Genomic DNA, 19,146 nt, shown 5'->3' with positions numbered 1-19,146 from the left:
TTCCAGCCACATATCGCCTTCCGCCGCGCTACAGACGGATCTTAGTCGAAGTGCCGGACCCGGAGTACAGCAGCTCGACGGCGAACGCGCCAAGATGGACGCGCATGACAGCCGACGTGTCGATCTCCAGCTGCCCGTTTAATGCCTTGCGTAAGATATCGGCACCTATCCCGCTCGTCGCGTACGTCACTGGGATCCGGGGTGTCTTGTACAGTCCCGGAGGCGCCACTATTCTTTGCTCCTTGCTGATGTAGCCCAAGATGGTCTTATCGTGGCTTGCCTGCGCCTCGATCAGATCGACCACCACCTCGCTGTTCGCCACCGGGTTGTATACCGTCAGCTCAATTTCCGATGACATAATATGCATTGTCGAATCGACAAGAAAAATACTCTCGTGCGACACGGGGTGCAGGATATTTTCTTGTCGCGAAATCTGGGGTAGCCGCATGGGGACGTGGACCCCGGACACGAAGTCCGCCAATTGGGAGTCCTGACGGCCAACAACCTCAATCACCGGATATAACCCAGACAGGTACGTCCCGAGCATACGCTCGAGCCGGGACTTATCGATATCCGTGCCGAGGTGCATAATGAGGTTCGCGCTTATGTTGCTGTACTTTTCGGGCGATAAGTGCACCGGGCCCGGCTCTATCCGGCCAACTGTCGATCCGTTGTACTGAAGATCGAACTTGAGTCCTTCAATAGCGCTGTCAAAGTTTAGGCTGCCGGAAACGGCCGCGTTGATCACCATGGCGCAGTGATTAGCAGAAGATTCCAGCAGCACGAGCTCGTTGAGACGCACGTCCAAACTCTTGAAAAGCTGGTCGTTTGGAACAGCAGGCACAGCGAAGTCTATCTCCGTGCTCAGCCCCGTAATCGTCGTGGTCATAAACTCCGAGGCAACCTGGATATCCAGCAACGGGCTGATCGCCAGTTTGACGGAGGTGCCTGTGGCGACATTTTGAACTAGGTCTCTGATCAGGCTGAAATTTTCAGGCTTCACTGCTGCCTCCTCAAGCGAAATGCTGATCGTCTGCTTTTTGCAGCGCAGGTTCGCGGCCTGCCAGTTTCTCATCTCCAGAGTCGCTACGTTGGGGCCGCAATTGACTTCTCCCCTAACAAAGGGTATGTCAATTTTCGACACGACCATGCCCTCAGAGACGTTGTACTTGATCGAAACGTCCGACGACACTAGCAACGAATCTCCCTGCGTGCGCACCCCGAGATACCCAATGTCCACAGCTTCAATACCTCCGCTGAGTCCTTCAATTTGGCCCATAACAAGCGCAGCATGGATTTCAAGGTCGCTGAAGATATCGCGCATCCACCGTGGTTGCGTACTTAGTGGCTTTGCCCTGACAATTACCGGAACGTCGCGGTTGCTCGCAAGGTTTGTTAGCAATGTGCTGATCGCGGAGCCGTCTCCACAATCCAGGAGGAGGTCCTCGTCCAGGGGGGGAACGATGAAATTTGTGGGTATCAAAATCGGATCACGAAGGCCAAACTCGCCTGTGTTAATGGTAGCGACTGAAGAGACTTTGCTGCAGCCTGCCATGAACACTTCCCAGCTCATTGCATCCACTGTGTAGTCTACCAAGCCCCCGCTTGATAGTCTCACGGCCATACTACCTGTAAGTCTAGTGCCATCAGCGTTAATCTCGAGGTTTTCCAAAACCGCATCTTTCATCACGTGTCGAATTATACGGCCCCCATCCAGTTCAAGCGGCAAAGCTCCAGTCACTGTGTGTCGTCCCACCGAACAGCCCTTAACCTTAATCTCGCACACAAGCGAGCAGCCGAAGACCACTTCCTGGGGCCCGCGACTGATTGGATTTATCAGCCGCGCCATCTCCTTTGTGGGCCTTAGGTGAGCAACTGCTTCGATAGTCTGAGGTTGTCTTAGTTGCAAAGTCAATGGCGCCACCAGCTCAACACTGGAAATGCAGAACCTCTCCTTTTTCAAGCACACATTCATATCAAATGGGCCGTCAGGTGATAATTGGACTGTATTGAGTCTGCTAAGTAGCCGGGCCCAGGTTCGACAGTATGGACTAACTTGATCGAAGTCAAACTCTAGATCGCCCCGAATAATGACCTCAAGTCCATCATCGGTCACATTCGCCACCCGCACGCTGTCAAGATCAAATTTGGCGGCGTGGAGAAACGCCTGTCCCGTGCTCTTTATCAGCTTATACCCACCAGTTGCCATAATAAGCAACAGGAAGCAAAGCAAGCCAATTGTACGCGGATGTCGCAGTCTACGCCTCTCTGGCCTCGCATTGGATATATCTGGGAGTGGCGCATCGTAAGGTTCCGGCGCCTGCTGAATCAAAGGGGTTTCCTCGTCAATCATACTTTTTATGTCACCTCCACACATTTTTTATCTCTAGAGCTTTACGTAATCTATAATTAGTTTATAGCTTGGGCTCCAGCAAGGCCTCATCCATGAACTTCTCCGGGATGTGAGCATTCGGAGCACCCGTGAGCGGCACCTGCGATTTCCATTCACCGACATTTTCGATGGTGTTAGTGAGCTTGTATTCTTTTTTAAGCTCGTCCAATATAGCAGTGATAAATTGCTCTTTATGGTCGAAGTTAGGAATCAGCGTGAAGTCGTCAAAGATGGACTCCAGAGCGTCTCTAGTGATCTCACTGTCCTCGCTGATTTTTCGCTCTATCAGCTCAGCGAGCTGGTTGGAGCTCAGCTCAACAGAGTCGTATTCAGGCATATCAAATACCAGATTAGAAATAATGCTAGTAAGTCGGTTGACTAACGACTGCTTTGGAGCAACCTGGCTCTGTAAATGCACAACTAGCTTCCCGTGCTGAGAGGAGTCGAGAATTTTGTTGCGGTAGTAATCAACAAGCTCCTGGCGTTTGATTGTTTTCAACGTCTCCACGTCCAACTCTCGTTTGTCAAAGTCGTAGAAGCCAGATGCGATCGAGTCCCAAAACCTGTTCTTCTCCTCAGAAAGATTCTTCACCTTCTGCAGCTTCTTTGTGATCACCGCGTTCACGTGCTTTTCGAACTCCTTATCGCTCATGGAAGACAAATTGTGTCCCATTTTCACCAAAAATCTCGAAATTCTGTCAAGTAAGTAGCCAGTACTCTTCTCGCTTTGAACCAAGAGACGTAGACCAAACGTTGTTCTGGTTTGTCTTATTCCTGAAAAAACAACGTAACCAAGCTGCTCCTTGGTCCTGAGACGGTCAAAGAAAGGCTCGTGAATTATCTGCGAAACCAGCTCGGCAAGCAGCCTGTTGCGTTGGTCAGGGATGTAGCCCAGCTGGATAAAGGTTTCCACGCACGAGTTGACATTCTCCTCATCAACATTCTTTTTGACAAAATGGTATTCCTCGCCAGCAGGAAGATCCAACGAGCGGCCTCTGGTAAACTGAGATGCTGTGTATGAGAGAGCCTTGGTAAGTTTCGAAGCCACCAGCTGGTTGATGTGCAAAGCTTCCTGCCTGCTGTAATTGCCAATCACAAACATTTCAACAAAACAGATACCAAACAAATTGGACACAAAGCTCTTCAAAGAGTGGAATGTCGCGGCATCAAAACAGTCTATCTGATCGTCTATCATCCATGAGTCCTCATTGATCAAAGCAGAGATCATTGGACCAATCTGGCGGAAAGGCACAGAATAACCGAAGTTCTTCAGGTTCCGCAACATTTTCTCCTTGACAATGTTGAAGCGTTCCTCCCTTGTCTCGTCCCACACGGATTCGTCGTTTGTGAACTTCAACAACGTGTTGGTGACCCTGTCCAGAAGACTGTCGAGCTTGTGCGAGTATCCGCTTATGGACAAGCTCAATCCGGACCTGGCAAGACCGATTTCGTGGTGGAGACCTGCTATACTTGCAAGGTACGACACGCTGTTCAGCTCGTCGTCCAGCATCTCAACAAAAAGAGAGAGCAAGACGTAATTCAATGGAGTAGAGGTGGATCCAGGAAGGTTGAATTTGAGAGTGACGCTGGACCTTGGTCCTCCAAGCTTCGTGTTGACCTTGTACCAGACTCGTGAGTCAGAAGTGTCACAGATTAGTTTAGGATAGACAATCTCCTTGGACTCGTCAGCCGGAGGCTCGACGAGTGAGAAGTCTGTTGGGAGAAAGATGTTGCGTTCCGGTAAACTGTATTCTGAGGGAGCAGGGCCGCTGTAGATATCAGCCAGACTTTGGAGTAACTGGGGCTCGATCTTGGATGGTAGGTACTCTGTGCCATACCATTTTTCTGTCAGCACATGCTCGCCTTCTAAACACTCCCTATCAATTAGCATTGCACGGAAGTTATCCGGTCTTAAATAAGAGAGCACGTTGCTTATTGCCTCGGGATCGTATTTTCTGACGATCATGGTGCTCAGAAGCTTTTCAGCCGGGATCGTTGATCGAGGCGGGTTCGCTTTAATTTTCTGCAACGGGTTCTGACCTCGGGTGTCGTAGTACTCCAGTCCATGAAGAGAGCCGGCTAGTCTGCTTGCTGACTGGCTGGCTCCTGTTTTCTGCAAGAACTTGAAACTGGTTGTGCTCTGTTCGTGCAATTCCTGGAATATCCACTTCTGGGGCCCCTCCACGTTCAGCAAGCGGATGTATTTGAACACATGCTGCAACACTTCGGTATAGTTTTTCAATCCTTCAGGAGTGAGATCGATATTGATAAGGAATGCGGAATACCCAGCAGAAACCGTTTCGTGGCCGCAGCTGAGGTTATTGGCCCATCCCTGGCGCTTGAAATGAAACAACAAAGATCCCTCAGACTCGTGGCCAATGAGATGAGAAAGGTACTTTGCTGGTTTCGAGTCCCAGTTGGGTCTCGTGTCGGGGATGGGGAACGAAAGCTGTAAAGACCGCAGCTCCATGATTGGCTTTGCACGGATCAGGTTGCCGTTGTATGTATCTGAGTCAAATGGAGAGTCTTTGTAGATTGGTGGAGATACGTTCTTATTAACAATGTCTGAGAACATGTCGACGGTCCACTGGGTCATGATGTCGAGAGACTCGTTCGAGATAATGGTTAGTTTCATGATATTGGAGGAATAGTATTTTTCGTGGAACTTCAGTAGCTCTGCTCTGACGTCCAAACCCTGTTTCACGGGCTCCTCGCCCAGAGTCACTTTGTTACCTGTTGAGAAGCCGCTATACGGATGCGCCTTGTTCGTGAGCGACTTGTTGAGCTGGTGTAATCTCCAAACGTCTGCCTGCAGGTTTTTCTTATTTTCAGAGTCCACAGCGTTGATCTCTCGATCCTTGCAATTTGGGTCGAAGAGCGGCGAGATAAAGAATTGCGAGAACCTGTCGAGAGCCCCCTGCATCGCCTCATTGGCCACCTCGAAATAATAGTTGGTGTGCTCGGACGACGTGAACGCATTGCTGAAGCCAGAGTTTTTGGATAAATAGGAGCTATACTCATTTTCGGAAGGGTATTTGGAAGTGCCCATGAACAACAAGTGCTCGCAAAAATGAGCCAGTCCAGGCAGCCCCTTGGGGTCCTGGAACGCACCCACGTTCACGTCCAGCGCAGCAGCCGACTTGTCTGTGGTAGGATCAGAGATGACCAGCGACACCAGACCGTTCGGCAGCTCGATCAGACGGTATTGGCGGTCGTCGATGTCTGGTTTCTCAAGGTTTTGGCTCAAAACTTTATATTGGGACATGTTGCGCAGAGAACGATTTATTCGAGCACCAGCAAGACGACTTGGACAAAGTGTAAATCTTGAGAGCATAAAAAGAAACAGAAATTTTTAGGAACAGGTTAGGGCAAAAAACGCGGGGGCCATTTACAGAGGAAGATATAATGAGGCTCTTTATACGGAATCGTCATCAAACATAAATCTCGAAAACAGCGGGTTCGAGGGGGCTGTCGCGCAGTATCTCTCGTCTCCCTCTGGCCTCGAAGCATCGGTGTTGCCCGCAAGCATGCTCTGGATGGAAAGAGCTACAGTCTGCAGGGAATGGGCGGGCGACCAGCCGTCGTACAAAATATTGAGACAGATGTGGCCATTGGAGTAGATGTGGGGGTGGATCGGGATCGGATGCGGTCGCACAAATTGCACCTGCGGGGGAGCGAAGGGGTAATCCTTTTCGATTATAAATCGCAGACGGTATGTGTCTGGATAGAGCGGGTTGTCTGGGATTCGCATGTCCACGTGCTGCACCTTGAGGTTGTCAGACGGGAGGAGCTGCAACGTGGGGCTGGACTGAAAAAGCTTGAGCTCTCTCGGGATCCGCGAGGGGGGGTTAGGCATTGCGTAGAAAAACGGCACAAATTATTCGCCTGGAAAATGCTCACGTCAGCAGTACTCTGCGATGTCTGGCGCAGCACAGTTTACGTCTGTTCTTTCTCCATCATGTGACCATGAATCACGTGATAACAAAAGAGCCCCGAGGACCTGTGCAAAGAAGGGCCTCGAAAGCGCCGTCGCAGGTCCTGCAGGTGTGAACTACTCCATTTGGCAGATGGCGAGCTCTCTCCACTGCCAGGATGTATTTTATGTCCCAGGCAGCTTATTTTTCACGCTAGCGCACGAGAGACTGTAGGACGATATGCAGGACCCGGCCATCTGCACATCACATAAGGCTCGCCAATCTGGGTCTGGCCTTTGGCGAACCTCTGCCTCTTTTTTTTTTTCGCATTTCTAGGCCCTGTTACCCTCCCTTCTAAAAATAACTTCCGTATTTAGAACATTGTCTCGGATGAGACAATAACAGAGAAAAACCAAATATAAATAATATACACAACTCTTCATTCCCCGTTTTTCCATCATGAAGTCGTTCATCGTGCCACTCGTTTTCGTTCTAGCTAACATCGCACCGGCTCTTGCTACTCCTCCAGCATGTCTACTGGCCTGTGCTGCCGAGGTTGTGAAGGGTTCTTCGCAATGTTCGTCGCTGAATCAGATTGCCTGTGTTTGCAGCAATGAGTCCTCTGAGATGTCCTCTTGTTTGCAATCCAAGTGCGGAGACAACGCCGACACCGCGGCCGACTCATTCTCCAGCGTTTGCAAAGACGTCGGTGCCAACTTCAGCGCCAGCTCGTCGAGCAAAGCCTCTTCCTCGAGTGCCGCAAGCTTCTCGAGCAAGGCATCCAGCGCCGTCTCCAGCACCGCTGCTTCGTCCAGCAGTGCTGCCCCAACGTCTTCTGCCGTCGCCACTTCGTCGGCTGCCCCAATCACTTCGGCATCCAGCTCCATCTCCGTTGCCGAGGAGTCCAGCTCTTCCACCACTTTGGCCACTTCTTCCGTTTCCTCCTCGTCTCCTGCCGCTCCTTCGTCGTCCATCGACGTGCAAGTTTCTGCAGGCGCTCCGGCTCTCGTTGCGAACGCAGCTGGCCTGGGCCTCGGTGTCTTGATCGGTCTTCTTTAGATACCCATATATTCTAGACCACATATGTTAAATACATCTACACCTCGAACCAAGTATGTTTCACGGTTAAATTGTTTGTTTATTTTTGCGAAGCGCTCTTTATTGATGCTTGATATTCTTCCTTTAAAGCAGTACCAGGAGAACTACCAGGCCATTCTCGACGGCAATCCGCTTCCTTATGGTAACCTCCGCGGGAAGGTGCTTGATAGCGAGAAGTTCTGGAAGGACTACGGCGACTACGAACCTGTTCTGCGGCAACACGTCCCCGAAAAATACCACAAATACTTCTCCACGCCCACGAAACCGCACGGCCGCCGATCTTTCGACGATTCGGTCGAGATTGGCCGGTCCTATAACCTCAGCCCCGTGAAAAAACGCGAGCCTTCTTACGGCTTGAAGGATTCAGAAAAGCTGGCGGACGACGTGTTCGACGACGATAGAAAGATGTACGTTTCCAGAAGCGACGATGACGATCCCAGCAGGTCGCTTTTCCAGCAAACTTACAAGGTTTTGAGCTACGATCGCAGCGCGCAGGGCGAGAAACTAAATTCACTTGTGAGGAAGATTAGCACAGAGTTTGACGAGGTGAAGGACGAGAACAGAATACTGCGGCGCGAAAACACAGAGCTCCGCACAAAACTCAGGCAATTACAGGAGGAGAACCATCGCATTACCTCTACAAGCGAGCTCGTGAAGAAGAAGTTCGACAAGTACTATATGGAGACAATGAAGCTGAGAGAGACTTTGGCAGAGCTGAGAAAGTCAGCAGGCTCTGCTGCAACGGTTCCAGCGCCTGCGCCCCAGGAGGCTTCTCCAGCCAAGTCGGAACGCCCAACTACCTCGGGAAAAGCGGTTTCTGCCGACACCATAGACGATCAGCTGGCATCCAACGAAGAGAAAATGAAGCAGCTCGCTCTCACAACGCAGGAGGAGCTGGAAAAACTTGAGGCTGAGAACTTGAAGCTGCTCAAACAGAAGGAGGTTCTGAAACACAATGCTGACGTTCTCACTGTTATCACCGTTGGCGATGGAGTCATCAAGGTGGAGCAGAAAAGACCGGAGCATCAGAATGCCGACTCAAGCGAGCCCAAAACGCCACAGGTCCAGATCAGACATCTGAAAAAAGATAGCACGCCGCCAAAACCAGCGGCCTCGTGTCCTGTTTGCTCGCCAGCTAGAAGAGCGGACGTTGACTCCGACGAGTTTAGTGACGACAGCGTGCCGCTGGACGACACCATGATCTACAAAAAAACGCACAAGAGCAATCTGCTCAATGTAGGACGCAAGCACTCTTAACTCGTGGTGGTTCATTAAAGCGACCTATGTATAATACACTACTTCTTTTTGCCCTTCTTTTTGCTTTTCTTCTTGCCTCCGGACTCTGCCTGCTCCGGCACAGGGGCTGCTGCCGGAGCAGGGGCGACCTCCTCCTTAAACTCGACATTACTCATAACACTAGAGAATCCATCAAGATGTATGGTTTTTTTCTCAGAGTTTTCGACCTTTGTCATGGAGCTGCCCCTTGGCCCTAAGACGTTGATCATTCTGCTGAACTCCTTTGCCTTGTGCGTCTTGAAGTTTAGACATATGCCGGTTTGAGGATTGTAAGTCTTGATTTTGATCAATGCTTTGGCCGGTTTGCCGGTCTTGGCCGACTTCACCCTCGAGTGTGTGTATGTTATTGACACTGTCGTGTCCTCTGGGCTCGCCTGGAGCAATTCAAGCGATCTTTGGATAAATTGGTCGCTCTGCTTAATTAATGTCATGGACGAATATGTGAAAAAGTCGAAAACTAGATTTTGACTTTTAACACTGCCGTGAAAACTCGCAGCAGCTACAGCCAGCAACATAAACATGCAGCGAACTTGCTAACGGTTGCATTAGTAGCGTCCTCCATTATCGTATATATGGCCCCGCGCGCTTACTGGTGCCAAGAGCGGGCGAAGTTCCTATGTTATCGATTCGTCGCTCGTACTCTGTGGGGTCCATGACGCTCGGCTCGTCGTCGTCGAGCGACGTCTTCTCGCTCTTGTCTCCAATGTAGGGAGGCGGGTCAGACTCGGGAGTCCCCACGCGCTTCTTGGACTTCTCTAGATACGGCTTGGGCCCAAAGAACGTCTCCTCGTCAGAAGGATATTCTGGAGGCAACTGCTCTCCCTGATCTAGCAGAATGTCATTCTTGATTAATTTGGGGGAGTAGAGCGGCGGTGCGCCGATGGTTCCCTCGTTCTGATTCTCGCAGAAGCCCAGTTTCTTCACGTTGGCTTCTATGAAAACAAACCCGATCTGGCCCAGGTTTACTGAGACCGTACACGGCCCGCCAACCGCTCCGATACACGGATAGAGCTCTGTCTTCAGGTTCTGGACGGCCTCGACAATTTTCTTACCGTTGTGCGTGACGTAGACAGTGCCGTTCGAGGCCTTGTAGCCAATACCTATGACGTCGCCTTCCAGCAGCTGGGGCAGAATAACAGGCAAGTCAGGGTCGTTGGGGAACGGCCGGTTGCTCAGACGAAGACATCCGTCTGTCTGCACGGCAACCGAATAAGGATGCAGTCCGGGCAGCAGGAAGTTGGGATACGGCTTTGTGCAAAGACCCACAGACACCATGCAGCGGCGGTGGTCGAAATCGTAAAGCTTGGCCTCGAAGTAGACCGTGTCGTTCTTGCGGTTTCTGATCGGCACTGGAAGGTTCAAAATGGCGCTACTCTGCTCAGAGCCGACAAAAGAGATCTCTGTGAGGTCCTCGACGTAATAGGGCACTTTCCTGAACTGTGCCTGCGTATAATCGGGCTTCTTGGGCTGCAACAACGCGGTGGTCTCGGACGCCTCCTCAGCCTCTGAAGCGCACAAGGACTGGCTCAGCTCCGATATCTGGTCGCAGTACGTCTCGAAATAGAAACTGCTGATGCCGCGGTCTCTGATTAATAAATAGGTGGTGTCGATTTCGCCCTGGGTGTTATTAAAGCGCAGAATAGGAGGCTTTTCCTCAAAAAATTGTCTAGCCAGAGCGAAACGCAACCTATCCACCTTGTTAAGAGATTGAAACAGAGCCTGGTTGCGGTAGTTGGCCGGGTTGTACTTTAGCACGTCGCAGATCACGTTGTTCTCGTCGTCGCGAGCCCCCAGAAGCGAGTCTCTGAAGAATAAGTAGTATATGAGGGTCACAAGCGCACAGATGATCATCAGCGAGATCAGCGTGCAAAAGACGATCAGGTAGGTCAGCTCGGCCTGATCCAGCCCAGATGACCCGCTCATATTTTGTCAACAGTTATTGCGAGCTTTAATTTACGGGGAAGAATATCTATCTGGCCCCTTGATGGAAAAGTTACCCTACTTTGTTTTCCAAATCTTGTCTAATACATTCTTACACTGATCTAGATCCCTTACAAAAGCATCTCCAGCGGATTTTCCACAATGGTTTTCAAAGCCCGGATGAACTCGCCTCCCTTGGCACCGTCCACGGTTCTATGGTCGAAGGTTCCCGTGATGTTGATCACGTCGTCGAACACAAAGCCGTGCGGACTGGCCTTGTCAGGCACGGCCTTTTTCTCGACAGTGCCGATGGCCAGAATAGCCGATTGTGGAGGGTTCAGGATGGAGGTGAACAGCGTGACAGCAGGGTTCATTCCCAGGTTGGAGATCGTGATGGTTCCGCCCTGGAACTCTTCTGGAGACAGCTTATTCTCCTTGGCTCTCTTGCCGAGGTCCTTGACTTCCTTGGAGATGGTCTCGAGACCCTTGGCGTGTGCATTTTTGACGATTGGGGTGATCAGGCCTGTAGGAGTGGCCACAGCAACCGAAACATCAACGTTCGAGAACTGTCTGATGATTCCCTCCTTCTCCATGTAGTAGGCGTTGACCTCTGGGACTCTCTCGCACGCCTTGGCAATGGCCTTGATCAGCAGGTCGTTGACCGAGAGCTTGTATCTGTCGTTGGCAGCAGCGTTCAGAGAGGCTCTCAACTTGAGCAATTTCGAAACAGACATCGACGAGGAGACGATGTAGTCTGGAGACGTTTGCTTCGACTCGGTCAGCCTCTTGGAGATGACCTTTCTCATGGTCGTCAATGGAATATCCTCGTATGTGGCTGCTGCCGGAGCTGCGGAAGCAGCAGGGGCCTGTGGAGCTGCTGGCTTGTAGTTTTCGACATCCTTGGCCACAATTCGTCCGTTTGGACCCGTGCCCTTGACTTCCTTCAGGGAAATGCCTTTCTCCAAAGCAATGGTCTTGGCCAGTGGAGAAGCGAAAATTCTGCCAGACGGAGCTGGAGAAGACTTTTTGGCTGGCTGGGATTCCTTTGGTGCCTCCTTTGGTGCCTCTTGTGGTTCCTCCTTGGAAGCAGGGGCTTGTTCCTTCGCTGGCTCGCTTGCGGCTGGGGCGCCGGCGTCGCCGGCGTCAGCGGCGGTGAAATCCTCAAACGCAGCAACGTCGCCGCTGTCCTCAACGTACACGGCAACCGGCTTTCCAACAGGAATGTCCTGGGTCCCGTCCGGAACCAGGATTTTAGCCAGAAACCCCTCTTCCTGGAACTCAAAGTCCATGGACGCCTTATCGGTTTCGACCTCGGCAATGGACTCGCCCGGCTGCAAAGCATCTCCAACCTTCTTATGCCACTTCACGAGGTTACCCTGGGTCATGGTTGGCGACAAGGCCGGCATGGTGATGACGGTGTGCTCTGGGAACTTGGAGGAATAGTATCTTGCTAGGGCTGTAAACCTCAGCATTGGGGCTCTGGAGAGCCTGACTGCAGGACGCGAGGCCAATCTGAGCGTGGCAATGGCAGACATTTTATAGCAGGTAGGTGATGTTATGAGCAATTGCCTCTAATTAGGACTAATCAAATTCAATCAGCTGCTGTTTTTTTTCCTCGCCGTAAAAAATCGTCCTTCGCGGATCGGTCTTTTCCTTTGCCTCCTGCTGGCGTCGATCGACTTGGTGGGGTCGATGATTTTTTCATCCATTTTTTCAACTGTGCCAACACAATCCTCCTCATGAACGCCGGCCTGAACCTGTCTGAAGAGTCCAAAGAGAGACTATCCAAGGTCCTCGACACCACCAAGACCATTGCCCACTACGGATGGATCCCCTTCATCATCTACCTCGGATGGCAATCCACCTCCAACAGACCAAACCTCATCAACTTGCTTTCTCCCCTGCCAACTGCTTAAGCGAACAAATCGTTTAAGCAACTACGCTGCCTGTCTATATGTGTGTATCTAACATGTCACAGATCGTTTGGAACGTCTTCGTGTACGGAAGCCCCACCACGTTGTAGTAGTCTCCGTTTATGCCTCTCATCATCAGAGCGCCCGAGCCCTGGATCCTGAATCCGCCCGCCACCTGGTGGCCTTCGCCGCACTCGCTGTATTTCCTCACAAACTCGTTGCTCACAGACTTTTCCATGATTATCTCTGTTATCTCCGTGAACGTCTTGATTTTGCACTTGTCGGGCTTTCCTTGTGTGCTGGCGTCGCTCAGTAGCACGACGACTCCAGAAAATACGCGAACGGGCTCGCTCGAGTCGCGCATTGCGCAAATTGCCCGGTAATTTTCTTCCTGTGTCTTTGGCTTCTCATATATGACTCCTTGATTTTCAACGACTGTGTCGGCCGAAATCAGCAACACGTTGTCTGTTTCGCCCTCTTTTTTCAATTGGTCCCAGACAGCCAAACACTTGCCTTTGGCTGTCTCTGCAACGTACTCTTCTACCGTGTAATCTAGCTTTGACAAATTTTCCTCAAACTGAGACGCCCTGACTACAGGGCTGAACCCGAGCATCTTCAAAATCTCCTGGCGGCGAGGCGACGAGGAACAAAGATAAAAGGTGTAGTTGGAGAGCTTTTCGTACACAGGGTGCTCGAGTTTAGCGGCCATTGTGACAACCTTGATTTCCCTATTTGCTTAAAATTATACAACCTTACACCCTCCCTACAGAGCACTGAGATCGTAGTCGATATTATGCTGTTTGAGTTTCTGCAGTCTCTTCTTATTCTGCTCCTGGTACTTTTTTTGCAGCTTTTCCCACCTGGCCTTGGATTTGGGCTTGTCGTTCTTGAGTTGCGCGATCTTGCTCCACGGCACGGGCTTGTACTTGGAGTTAGCTCCCTGGAAAAGGTTCTCGTGCACTTTTTCAGCCGGCACAACGGCACATTGCAGCAGGTGTTCAAACAACAGGTAGTTGTTCATGGCTTCAGCGGCGATCTTGGCCACCTCCGCGTGCTCGAACTCGATAAATGCGTAGTGTTTCGAGTTTCCTGTCTTTTTGTTCCTCGAGAGTCTGAGTCTGGTGATTTCGCCGAACTGGCTGAAATACTTCTTCAGCTCCCTCTCTTCAAATCCGTGGGGCAGCCTACCCACATATATCACGCCGTGCTTGGATTTGGCGCTCGGTTTCGAGGTGCTCTTGTCAGTGCTCTGAACAGGCTTGGTCACTGTGTGCACCGTGTGCTTTGTCTTTGTGACGCCACCCTGTTCTCTTCCGTCCTCATCGTCCGCAGATTCAAAGCCCTCGAGCTCGTCGGCGTCGTCAGAGCTGTCGCTGTCGCTGGGAAGCTCAATCTCGTCGTTTTCTAGTTCGGATTTGATCTCTTCTTTCTTTTTCTCTAGTTTCGACTCATCTCTTAGCTCCTGGCTGACCTTTTTGCTGCGGGTTCTAGTCAGGATAGGCGAGCGCGAGGGGACCTTCTTGGAAGGCGGGGTAGACACAGCTTTCCGGGCCATTATAGTTCCTTAAAAAAATATCTTCTAAAAATTTTTTTGATGTAACGTTAGTGGTGTACGGATGGAGAGACCTTTTTGTTGGGCGAGCCTGCCTGGGCTGTAGAGAGACCCAGCCGAAGAAAGCCATTCCAGAGACCCTCTTTCGCCAACCGTCTTGGTCACGGTTAGAAGGGATAGCTTTTCAGTTGCAAAAAGCGGAATATGCCGCCAGTTGCAAAATCACTAGACATGATTTTTTTAACCCGATTAAGTAACTTATACGAGTACCAGATAAGAAAAAAAACACACGGACCAAATTTCTTTACGAAAACTTGTATCATGTCGAAAGTCTTCACAGCGGAGGAGGTCGCCCAGCACAACACCAGAGATGACTTGTATATCATATACAAGGGCAAAGTATACGACTGCAGTGAGTACTTGGATGAACACCCGGGAGGAGAAGAGGTGATCATGGATTGTGCCGGAACCGACGCAACAGAACCATTCGAAGATATTGGTCACTCGGAAGATGCTCACGAGATCCTGGCTAACCTTGAAGTCGGCGAGCTGAAAGGTGGCGTCGCTGTTAAGCCAGCTGTGTCTGCAGCAGCTTCGTCATCGTCCGATAGTTCTTCTTTGCCTCTCGTCGCCCTAGGTGGCCTTATCCTTGCAGTCGGGGCCTTTTTGTTCCTTAGAACGTGATCAGCTGGTTGAGTATGTTGGAGGCGACGTCATAAGACGCCTATAGTTTGTTGAGCAGATTATAGGTTTAATAAATTGAATTATTTCACTAGCCTTCGTGGTTCTCATATGAGCCACGCATATGGCCAGGGTATGGCGCAGGTGCTGTGAGAGTTCCTCTTACCAGCCGGATCTTGGTCTCTCTGTGTGTTCTTACTAATCGCTGAGTTTTGATTCGTGGAGATCTACCGCTTACCCGGACACGTCAGCGACCGCTCGGGTAGCCCTTCTGAGAATACTATCTGCCAATCTCAAAGCACGAGAAAGGGCCCGGCTGAGTACATCCTGCCATTTGTATGTTTTCAGATCAATGCCTGTCCAGTAGCCGTTCTCTACGAAGTCTCGCAACCTCCAGTCATGGCCCAAATAGACCCGTCGATCGACCATTTTTGGGCCCCAAACAGTGTTGTTCAATGCAGACAATGCATTCTCAGGGAAGATGCGCAGGCATTGTTCTCCGACCAGTTATTTTCTGAAAAGACCTTGTTCTCCCTGCACGGACTATGTGGCCGCCCCCTGGCTGGCCAAATCCTTGACTAGACGTCTAACCGAAGCTAGCTACTATTTTTGGCTGTGTAATATACTTTTTTTTCCTATTTATATAATCTTCTACATCGCTGTTGCTCACCGATGCTTCCCTCGCTCCTGACGTTTCTGACGTTACTAGTTGGAATTTTTGGTTTGGAGGATGAACATATGCTGGAAAATGACAGGGCGTTTCAGACCTGCGCATATGTCGCCAACTACGAAAATTCCAAGCTGTTTTTCATCTCGCAGCATTTCACTCCTGAAATTGCAGTCCAGTTTGAAAACCTGCCCGGCGCCTCGGTTGACACACTTTTGATTTCCGGCGGTGATTTGGAGCGTGTGAAACTTGACCCATCGCCAATGGTCAAGGTTTGTGACGAGAGCGCCATCAAGAAGAAACTGTGCACGTATCCGTCTCCCGACCAGCTAGAGTTGCGCATGACGCTCGACGAGCTGATCGACAGTGAGGAGTTTGAGTTTCCCATCGAGCATTACAGGCTTATTCCTACTGAATTACCTCAAAATACGCACAAATTCGAGATTCAAAACACCGCCATTTACTGTGTCATCTTCACCGCTCACGATATTCCTGCAGACACTGGAAAATTGCGCGTTGTTGTCGACTGGAAGCAGAGCTTTGGTAATCTTCTAGTTTCAGATTACCACTACCTCTACTGGGACTTTACGCTTTTCCTGTCCTACGTGATGCTCTTTGCCCTTTTCGCTGCATATTTGTATCGCAAAGTGCGGCTGGACAAAACCAATGCCATTCTGTCGAGCTCCATTTGGTTCAAGCAGTTTACGATCCAGGTGAAGCTTTTGTTTTATATTGCCGGCACTGCGTTTGGTTTCTTCAGCTCTGTCATCATCTACTCGCAGCTCAACAAGTACGGCTACGGATACTACGGCAGTCTGAGTATGATCGTCATGAACGCTTGTATGCTCACTTTTAGCGCAACGTTCACGGTATGGATCGTGTACAACTGTCTGATCGTTTCCTCAGGTTTCCTGTTTTTCAGCAATATGAAGAGCCCTAAGAAACTACGGATTTTCAGAGTCCTATGCGCGTTCCTCTTCCTTCAGCTTCTTCTCTTTGCTGTCGAGGAGTCCTCGGTGTACTCTCTTCTTGGAGGCAGGGCCTCTTTCCTTAGTGACTTTATTTTCGTGCAGCTGGTTGTTGTGTACCTCCTCTGCTGCTATTACGCATGGCAAACTCACAAGCAGCTCACCAACCGGAGTGTGCGCACAAAGCTTGCGCTCACTTTTGCTCTGCTCACAATCATGAGCTTGGTTGAGCTAATTTTGAGAGGAAGAGTGCTCTACGACTACGTGAACGAGCTTTTCCTCGAAATGGCCAATGTCACCACCACGGCCTACACTCTTAATTACCTCATCACCATTGCCCTTGTGCTAATATGGAAAGACACCAACCTGCAAAACGGCGAGCTGTTAACGAAATAGACATCAAATGCCCAGTAATTGATCAATTTCCGCTGAAAACGTAGCGTGCTATCGAATCGCCAAGTCCAAACATACCATTTCTCTCACGTAGCCTGCTACTCGCGGGCTTGAAATTGCCGATAATAGCAGCATGTCAGGGAAAAGTTGCAATTCCGTAGCGAGTTGGTTGCCAAGCCGTAGCTACAGCTCTCTGTAAGTGCCACCGCGGACGGCAGCCACCATGATTCGCGGGCTGTATACTTCTGTCCAACCAAATCAGCGCCCCCAGCCACACCACGTAGTGGACCGCTCCGTCTTGGCGTGTCACGCGACCTGTGCTTTCTCACCGCCTATTGACTCTGCTTCGGGTGTACGGATGTTGTTAACGGATTTCGTTCACCTCGTATACAGAAAAAAATCAACTGCAATTTTTTATATAAGCAGTCAATCACAATCGGATCATTTCTCATACATTCTTTTGACCTTCCGAAAAGATGGAGTTTCTGAATAACAATTGCTCGACTCTGAACCCGACCACGGTTATAGGTGCCGTCAAGGAGCTTGACTATGTGGGCCTGAAGTCGGCTGTTCTTTCCCTCTGGCAACAAACCTCCTGGTGGCAGATAGCTGCCATTTTCATGGCTATTGTTGTGGTCTACGACCAGATAGCATACCAGATATACAAGGGATCAATTGCCGGTCCGCGTTTCAAAGTCTGGCCTGTTATTGGCCCATTTTTGGAGTCTCTGGACCCTAAGTTTGAGGAGTACCAGAGCAAGTGGGCTTCCGGACCCTTGTCATGTGTCTCGATTTTCCACAAGTTTGTGGTGATTGCTTCCACCCGGGACCTTACTAGAAAGATCTTCCAGTCGCCACAGTACGTTAAACCGTGTGTTGTTGACGTTGCCGTGAAGATTTTGAGACCATCCAACTGGGTCTTTCTGGACGGTAAGGAACACTCGGAATATAGAAAGGGACTGAATGGGCTCTTTACGAAAAGCTCTTTGGAGTTCTATATCCCGGACCAAGAGAAAATCATGGACAAATACATCAATTTGTTTGCCGACATGACCAAAGACGAGCCGAAAGTGTTCTTCCCAGTGTTCAGAGAGGTGATGTGTGCGATTTCCCTGAAAACGTTTTGCGGTGACTACATCACCAATTCTCAAATCAAGGAGATTGCTGACAATTACTACTTAGTCACCGCAGCTTTAGAGCTTGTCAACTTCCCTATCATCATTCCTTACACCAAGACCTGGTACGGAAAGAAGATCGCAGACATGACTATGAAAATTTTTGAAGGGTGCGCACAGATGGCCAAGGACCACATTGAGGCCGGTGGGGAGCCAAAGTGTGTCATGGATGCCTGGGTGAAGGTCATGAAGGAGGCCAGAGACAGCAAGGATAAAAAGTCTTTGGACGCCAAGATTTTAATCAGGGAGTTCTCCAACAGAGAGATCTCCGAGGCTGTGTTCACCTTCCTGTTTGCTTCCCAGGACGCTTCTTCCTCTCTGTGCTGCTGGCTCTTCCAACTTGTTGCTGACAGACCAGACGTCCTGAAGAAAATCAGAGAGGAACAGCTCAGAATCAGAAATGGAAACCCATACCAGCCTCTGACCGGTAAGCTGATCGATGAGATGAAATACACCAACATGGTTGTCAGAGAGACGTTGAGATACAGACCACCGGTCCTCATGGTTCCCCACTATGTGAAACAGGCCTATCCCGTTAGCGATAACTACACTATTCCTAAGGGAGCCATGGTGGTGCCAACGTTGTACCCAGCTCTGCACGACCCAGAAGTTTACGAAAACCCTGACGAGTTTGTGCCAGAGAGATGGGAGGAGGGTTCACCTGCGTGGGCCGCCACGAAGAACTGGCTTGTTTTCGGTACAGGTGTGCACAGGTGTCTGGGACAAACTTATGTGCTCATGACCTTCACTGCTTTCATCGGAAAGGCTGCTATGTTCCTGGACTTTGACCACAAGGTCACGGAACTGAGCGAGCAGATCAAGGTGTTTGCTACCATCTTCCCTAAAGACGACCTAATCATGCAATTCAGACGCAGAGACCCTACCGTGGTTGAGTAGCTGCTATATTTATGTACCATTCTTTACTATCTACACTATTTATACACCCTTACACGGGAGACCTCTCGGATCAGCTGCTAGCCGTCTGATAAGTTCTGCCTATCGTCAAAAAAATTTCATTTTTTTCAATCCCCGGCTCCCAACTGCATTTCACGTGACCTTTCGTCACCAGTATCTTGCACCGCCACCCGAGCCGCTCAAAGCCCGCCAATAAAACCCGCTCATATAATAAGCGACACATACAAACGCTCGGGCACTAGCCTCAGTGTGGCTCCTTCGC

General features: G+C 50.3%; 13 protein-coding genes across 13 annotated transcripts; 4 read left to right on the top strand and 9 right to left on the bottom strand.

Moving 5' to 3' along the window:
• Positions 1-28: 28 nt before the first annotated feature.
• On the bottom strand, positions 29-2,353 carry KL911_002651 (uncharacterized protein; the record flags this gene model as incomplete). The annotated part of the gene is made up of 1 exon (XM_043197744.1): positions 29-2,353. The coding sequence occupies one exon, from the start codon at positions 2,351-2,353 to the stop codon at positions 29-31; it is 2,325 nt and encodes a 774-aa protein (XP_043054931.1).
• Positions 2,354-2,414: 61 nt separating this feature from the next.
• On the bottom strand, positions 2,415-5,657 carry KL911_002650 (uncharacterized protein; the record flags this gene model as incomplete). Its single annotated transcript, XM_043197743.1, has 1 exon — positions 2,415-5,657. The coding sequence occupies one exon, from the start codon at positions 5,655-5,657 to the stop codon at positions 2,415-2,417; it is 3,243 nt and encodes a 1,080-aa protein (XP_043054930.1).
• Positions 5,658-5,807: 150 nt separating this feature from the next.
• Positions 5,808-6,571, bottom strand: KL911_002649 (uncharacterized protein; the record flags this gene model as incomplete). The annotated part of the gene is made up of 2 exons (XM_043197741.1): positions 5,808-6,200; positions 6,536-6,571. 2 exons carry the CDS (start codon positions 6,569-6,571, stop codon positions 5,808-5,810), a joined length of 429 nt encoding a protein of 142 aa, XP_043054929.1.
• Positions 6,572-6,896: 325 nt separating this feature from the next.
• On the bottom strand, positions 6,897-7,280 carry KL911_002648 (uncharacterized protein; the record flags this gene model as incomplete). The annotated part of the gene is made up of 1 exon (XM_043197740.1): positions 6,897-7,280. One exon carries the CDS (start codon positions 7,278-7,280, stop codon positions 6,897-6,899), a length of 384 nt encoding a protein of 127 aa, XP_043054928.1.
• A 190-nt stretch (positions 7,281-7,470) lies between these two features.
• On the top strand, positions 7,471-8,661 carry KL911_002647 (uncharacterized protein; the record flags this gene model as incomplete). Its single annotated transcript, XM_043197739.1, has 1 exon — positions 7,471-8,661. One exon carries the CDS (start codon positions 7,471-7,473, stop codon positions 8,659-8,661), a length of 1,191 nt encoding a protein of 396 aa, XP_043054927.1.
• A 38-nt stretch (positions 8,662-8,699) lies between these two features.
• On the bottom strand, positions 8,700-9,221 carry KL911_002646 (uncharacterized protein; the record flags this gene model as incomplete). The annotated part of the gene is made up of 1 exon (XM_043197738.1): positions 8,700-9,221. The coding sequence occupies one exon, from the start codon at positions 9,219-9,221 to the stop codon at positions 8,700-8,702; it is 522 nt and encodes a 173-aa protein (XP_043054926.1).
• A 40-nt stretch (positions 9,222-9,261) lies between these two features.
• On the bottom strand, positions 9,262-10,623 carry KL911_002645 (uncharacterized protein; the record flags this gene model as incomplete). Its single annotated transcript, XM_043197737.1, has 1 exon — positions 9,262-10,623. One exon carries the CDS (start codon positions 10,621-10,623, stop codon positions 9,262-9,264), a length of 1,362 nt encoding a protein of 453 aa, XP_043054925.1.
• Positions 10,624-10,751: 128 nt separating this feature from the next.
• On the bottom strand, positions 10,752-12,155 carry KL911_002644 (uncharacterized protein; the record flags this gene model as incomplete). The annotated part of the gene is made up of 1 exon (XM_043197736.1): positions 10,752-12,155. One exon carries the CDS (start codon positions 12,153-12,155, stop codon positions 10,752-10,754), a length of 1,404 nt encoding a protein of 467 aa, XP_043054924.1.
• Positions 12,156-12,401: 246 nt separating this feature from the next.
• On the bottom strand, positions 12,402-13,242 carry KL911_002643 (uncharacterized protein; the record flags this gene model as incomplete). The annotated part of the gene is made up of 2 exons (XM_043197735.1): positions 12,402-12,557; positions 12,634-13,242. 2 exons carry the CDS (start codon positions 13,240-13,242, stop codon positions 12,402-12,404), a joined length of 765 nt encoding a protein of 254 aa, XP_043054923.1.
• A 54-nt stretch (positions 13,243-13,296) lies between these two features.
• Positions 13,297-14,088, bottom strand: KL911_002642 (uncharacterized protein; the record flags this gene model as incomplete). Its single annotated transcript, XM_043197734.1, has 1 exon — positions 13,297-14,088. One exon carries the CDS (start codon positions 14,086-14,088, stop codon positions 13,297-13,299), a length of 792 nt encoding a protein of 263 aa, XP_043054922.1.
• Positions 14,089-14,406: 318 nt separating this feature from the next.
• Positions 14,407-15,348, top strand: KL911_002641 (uncharacterized protein; the record flags this gene model as incomplete). Its single annotated transcript, XM_043197733.1, has 2 exons — positions 14,407-14,687; positions 15,033-15,348. 2 exons carry the CDS (start codon positions 14,407-14,409, stop codon positions 15,346-15,348), a joined length of 597 nt encoding a protein of 198 aa, XP_043054921.1.
• A 90-nt stretch (positions 15,349-15,438) lies between these two features.
• KL911_002640 (uncharacterized protein) lies at positions 15,439-16,797 on the top strand (the record flags this gene model as incomplete). Its single annotated transcript, XM_043197732.1, has 1 exon — positions 15,439-16,797. One exon carries the CDS (start codon positions 15,439-15,441, stop codon positions 16,795-16,797), a length of 1,359 nt encoding a protein of 452 aa, XP_043054920.1.
• Positions 16,798-17,270: 473 nt separating this feature from the next.
• Positions 17,271-18,866, top strand: KL911_002639 (uncharacterized protein; the record flags this gene model as incomplete). The annotated part of the gene is made up of 1 exon (XM_043197730.1): positions 17,271-18,866. The coding sequence occupies one exon, from the start codon at positions 17,271-17,273 to the stop codon at positions 18,864-18,866; it is 1,596 nt and encodes a 531-aa protein (XP_043054919.1).
• Between the last annotated feature and the right edge of the window lie 280 nt (positions 18,867-19,146).

The sequence above is a fragment of the Ogataea haglerorum genome (genome assembly GCF_019207285.1).
Source record: "Ogataea haglerorum isolate 81-453-3 chromosome Unknown 81-453-3_NODE_6_length_583072_cov_95.821986, whole genome shotgun sequence".
Lineage (NCBI taxonomy): Eukaryota > Fungi > Ascomycota > Pichiomycetes > Pichiales > Pichiaceae > Ogataea > Ogataea haglerorum.
This window is presented reverse-complemented; position numbering and strand designations above follow the sequence as displayed.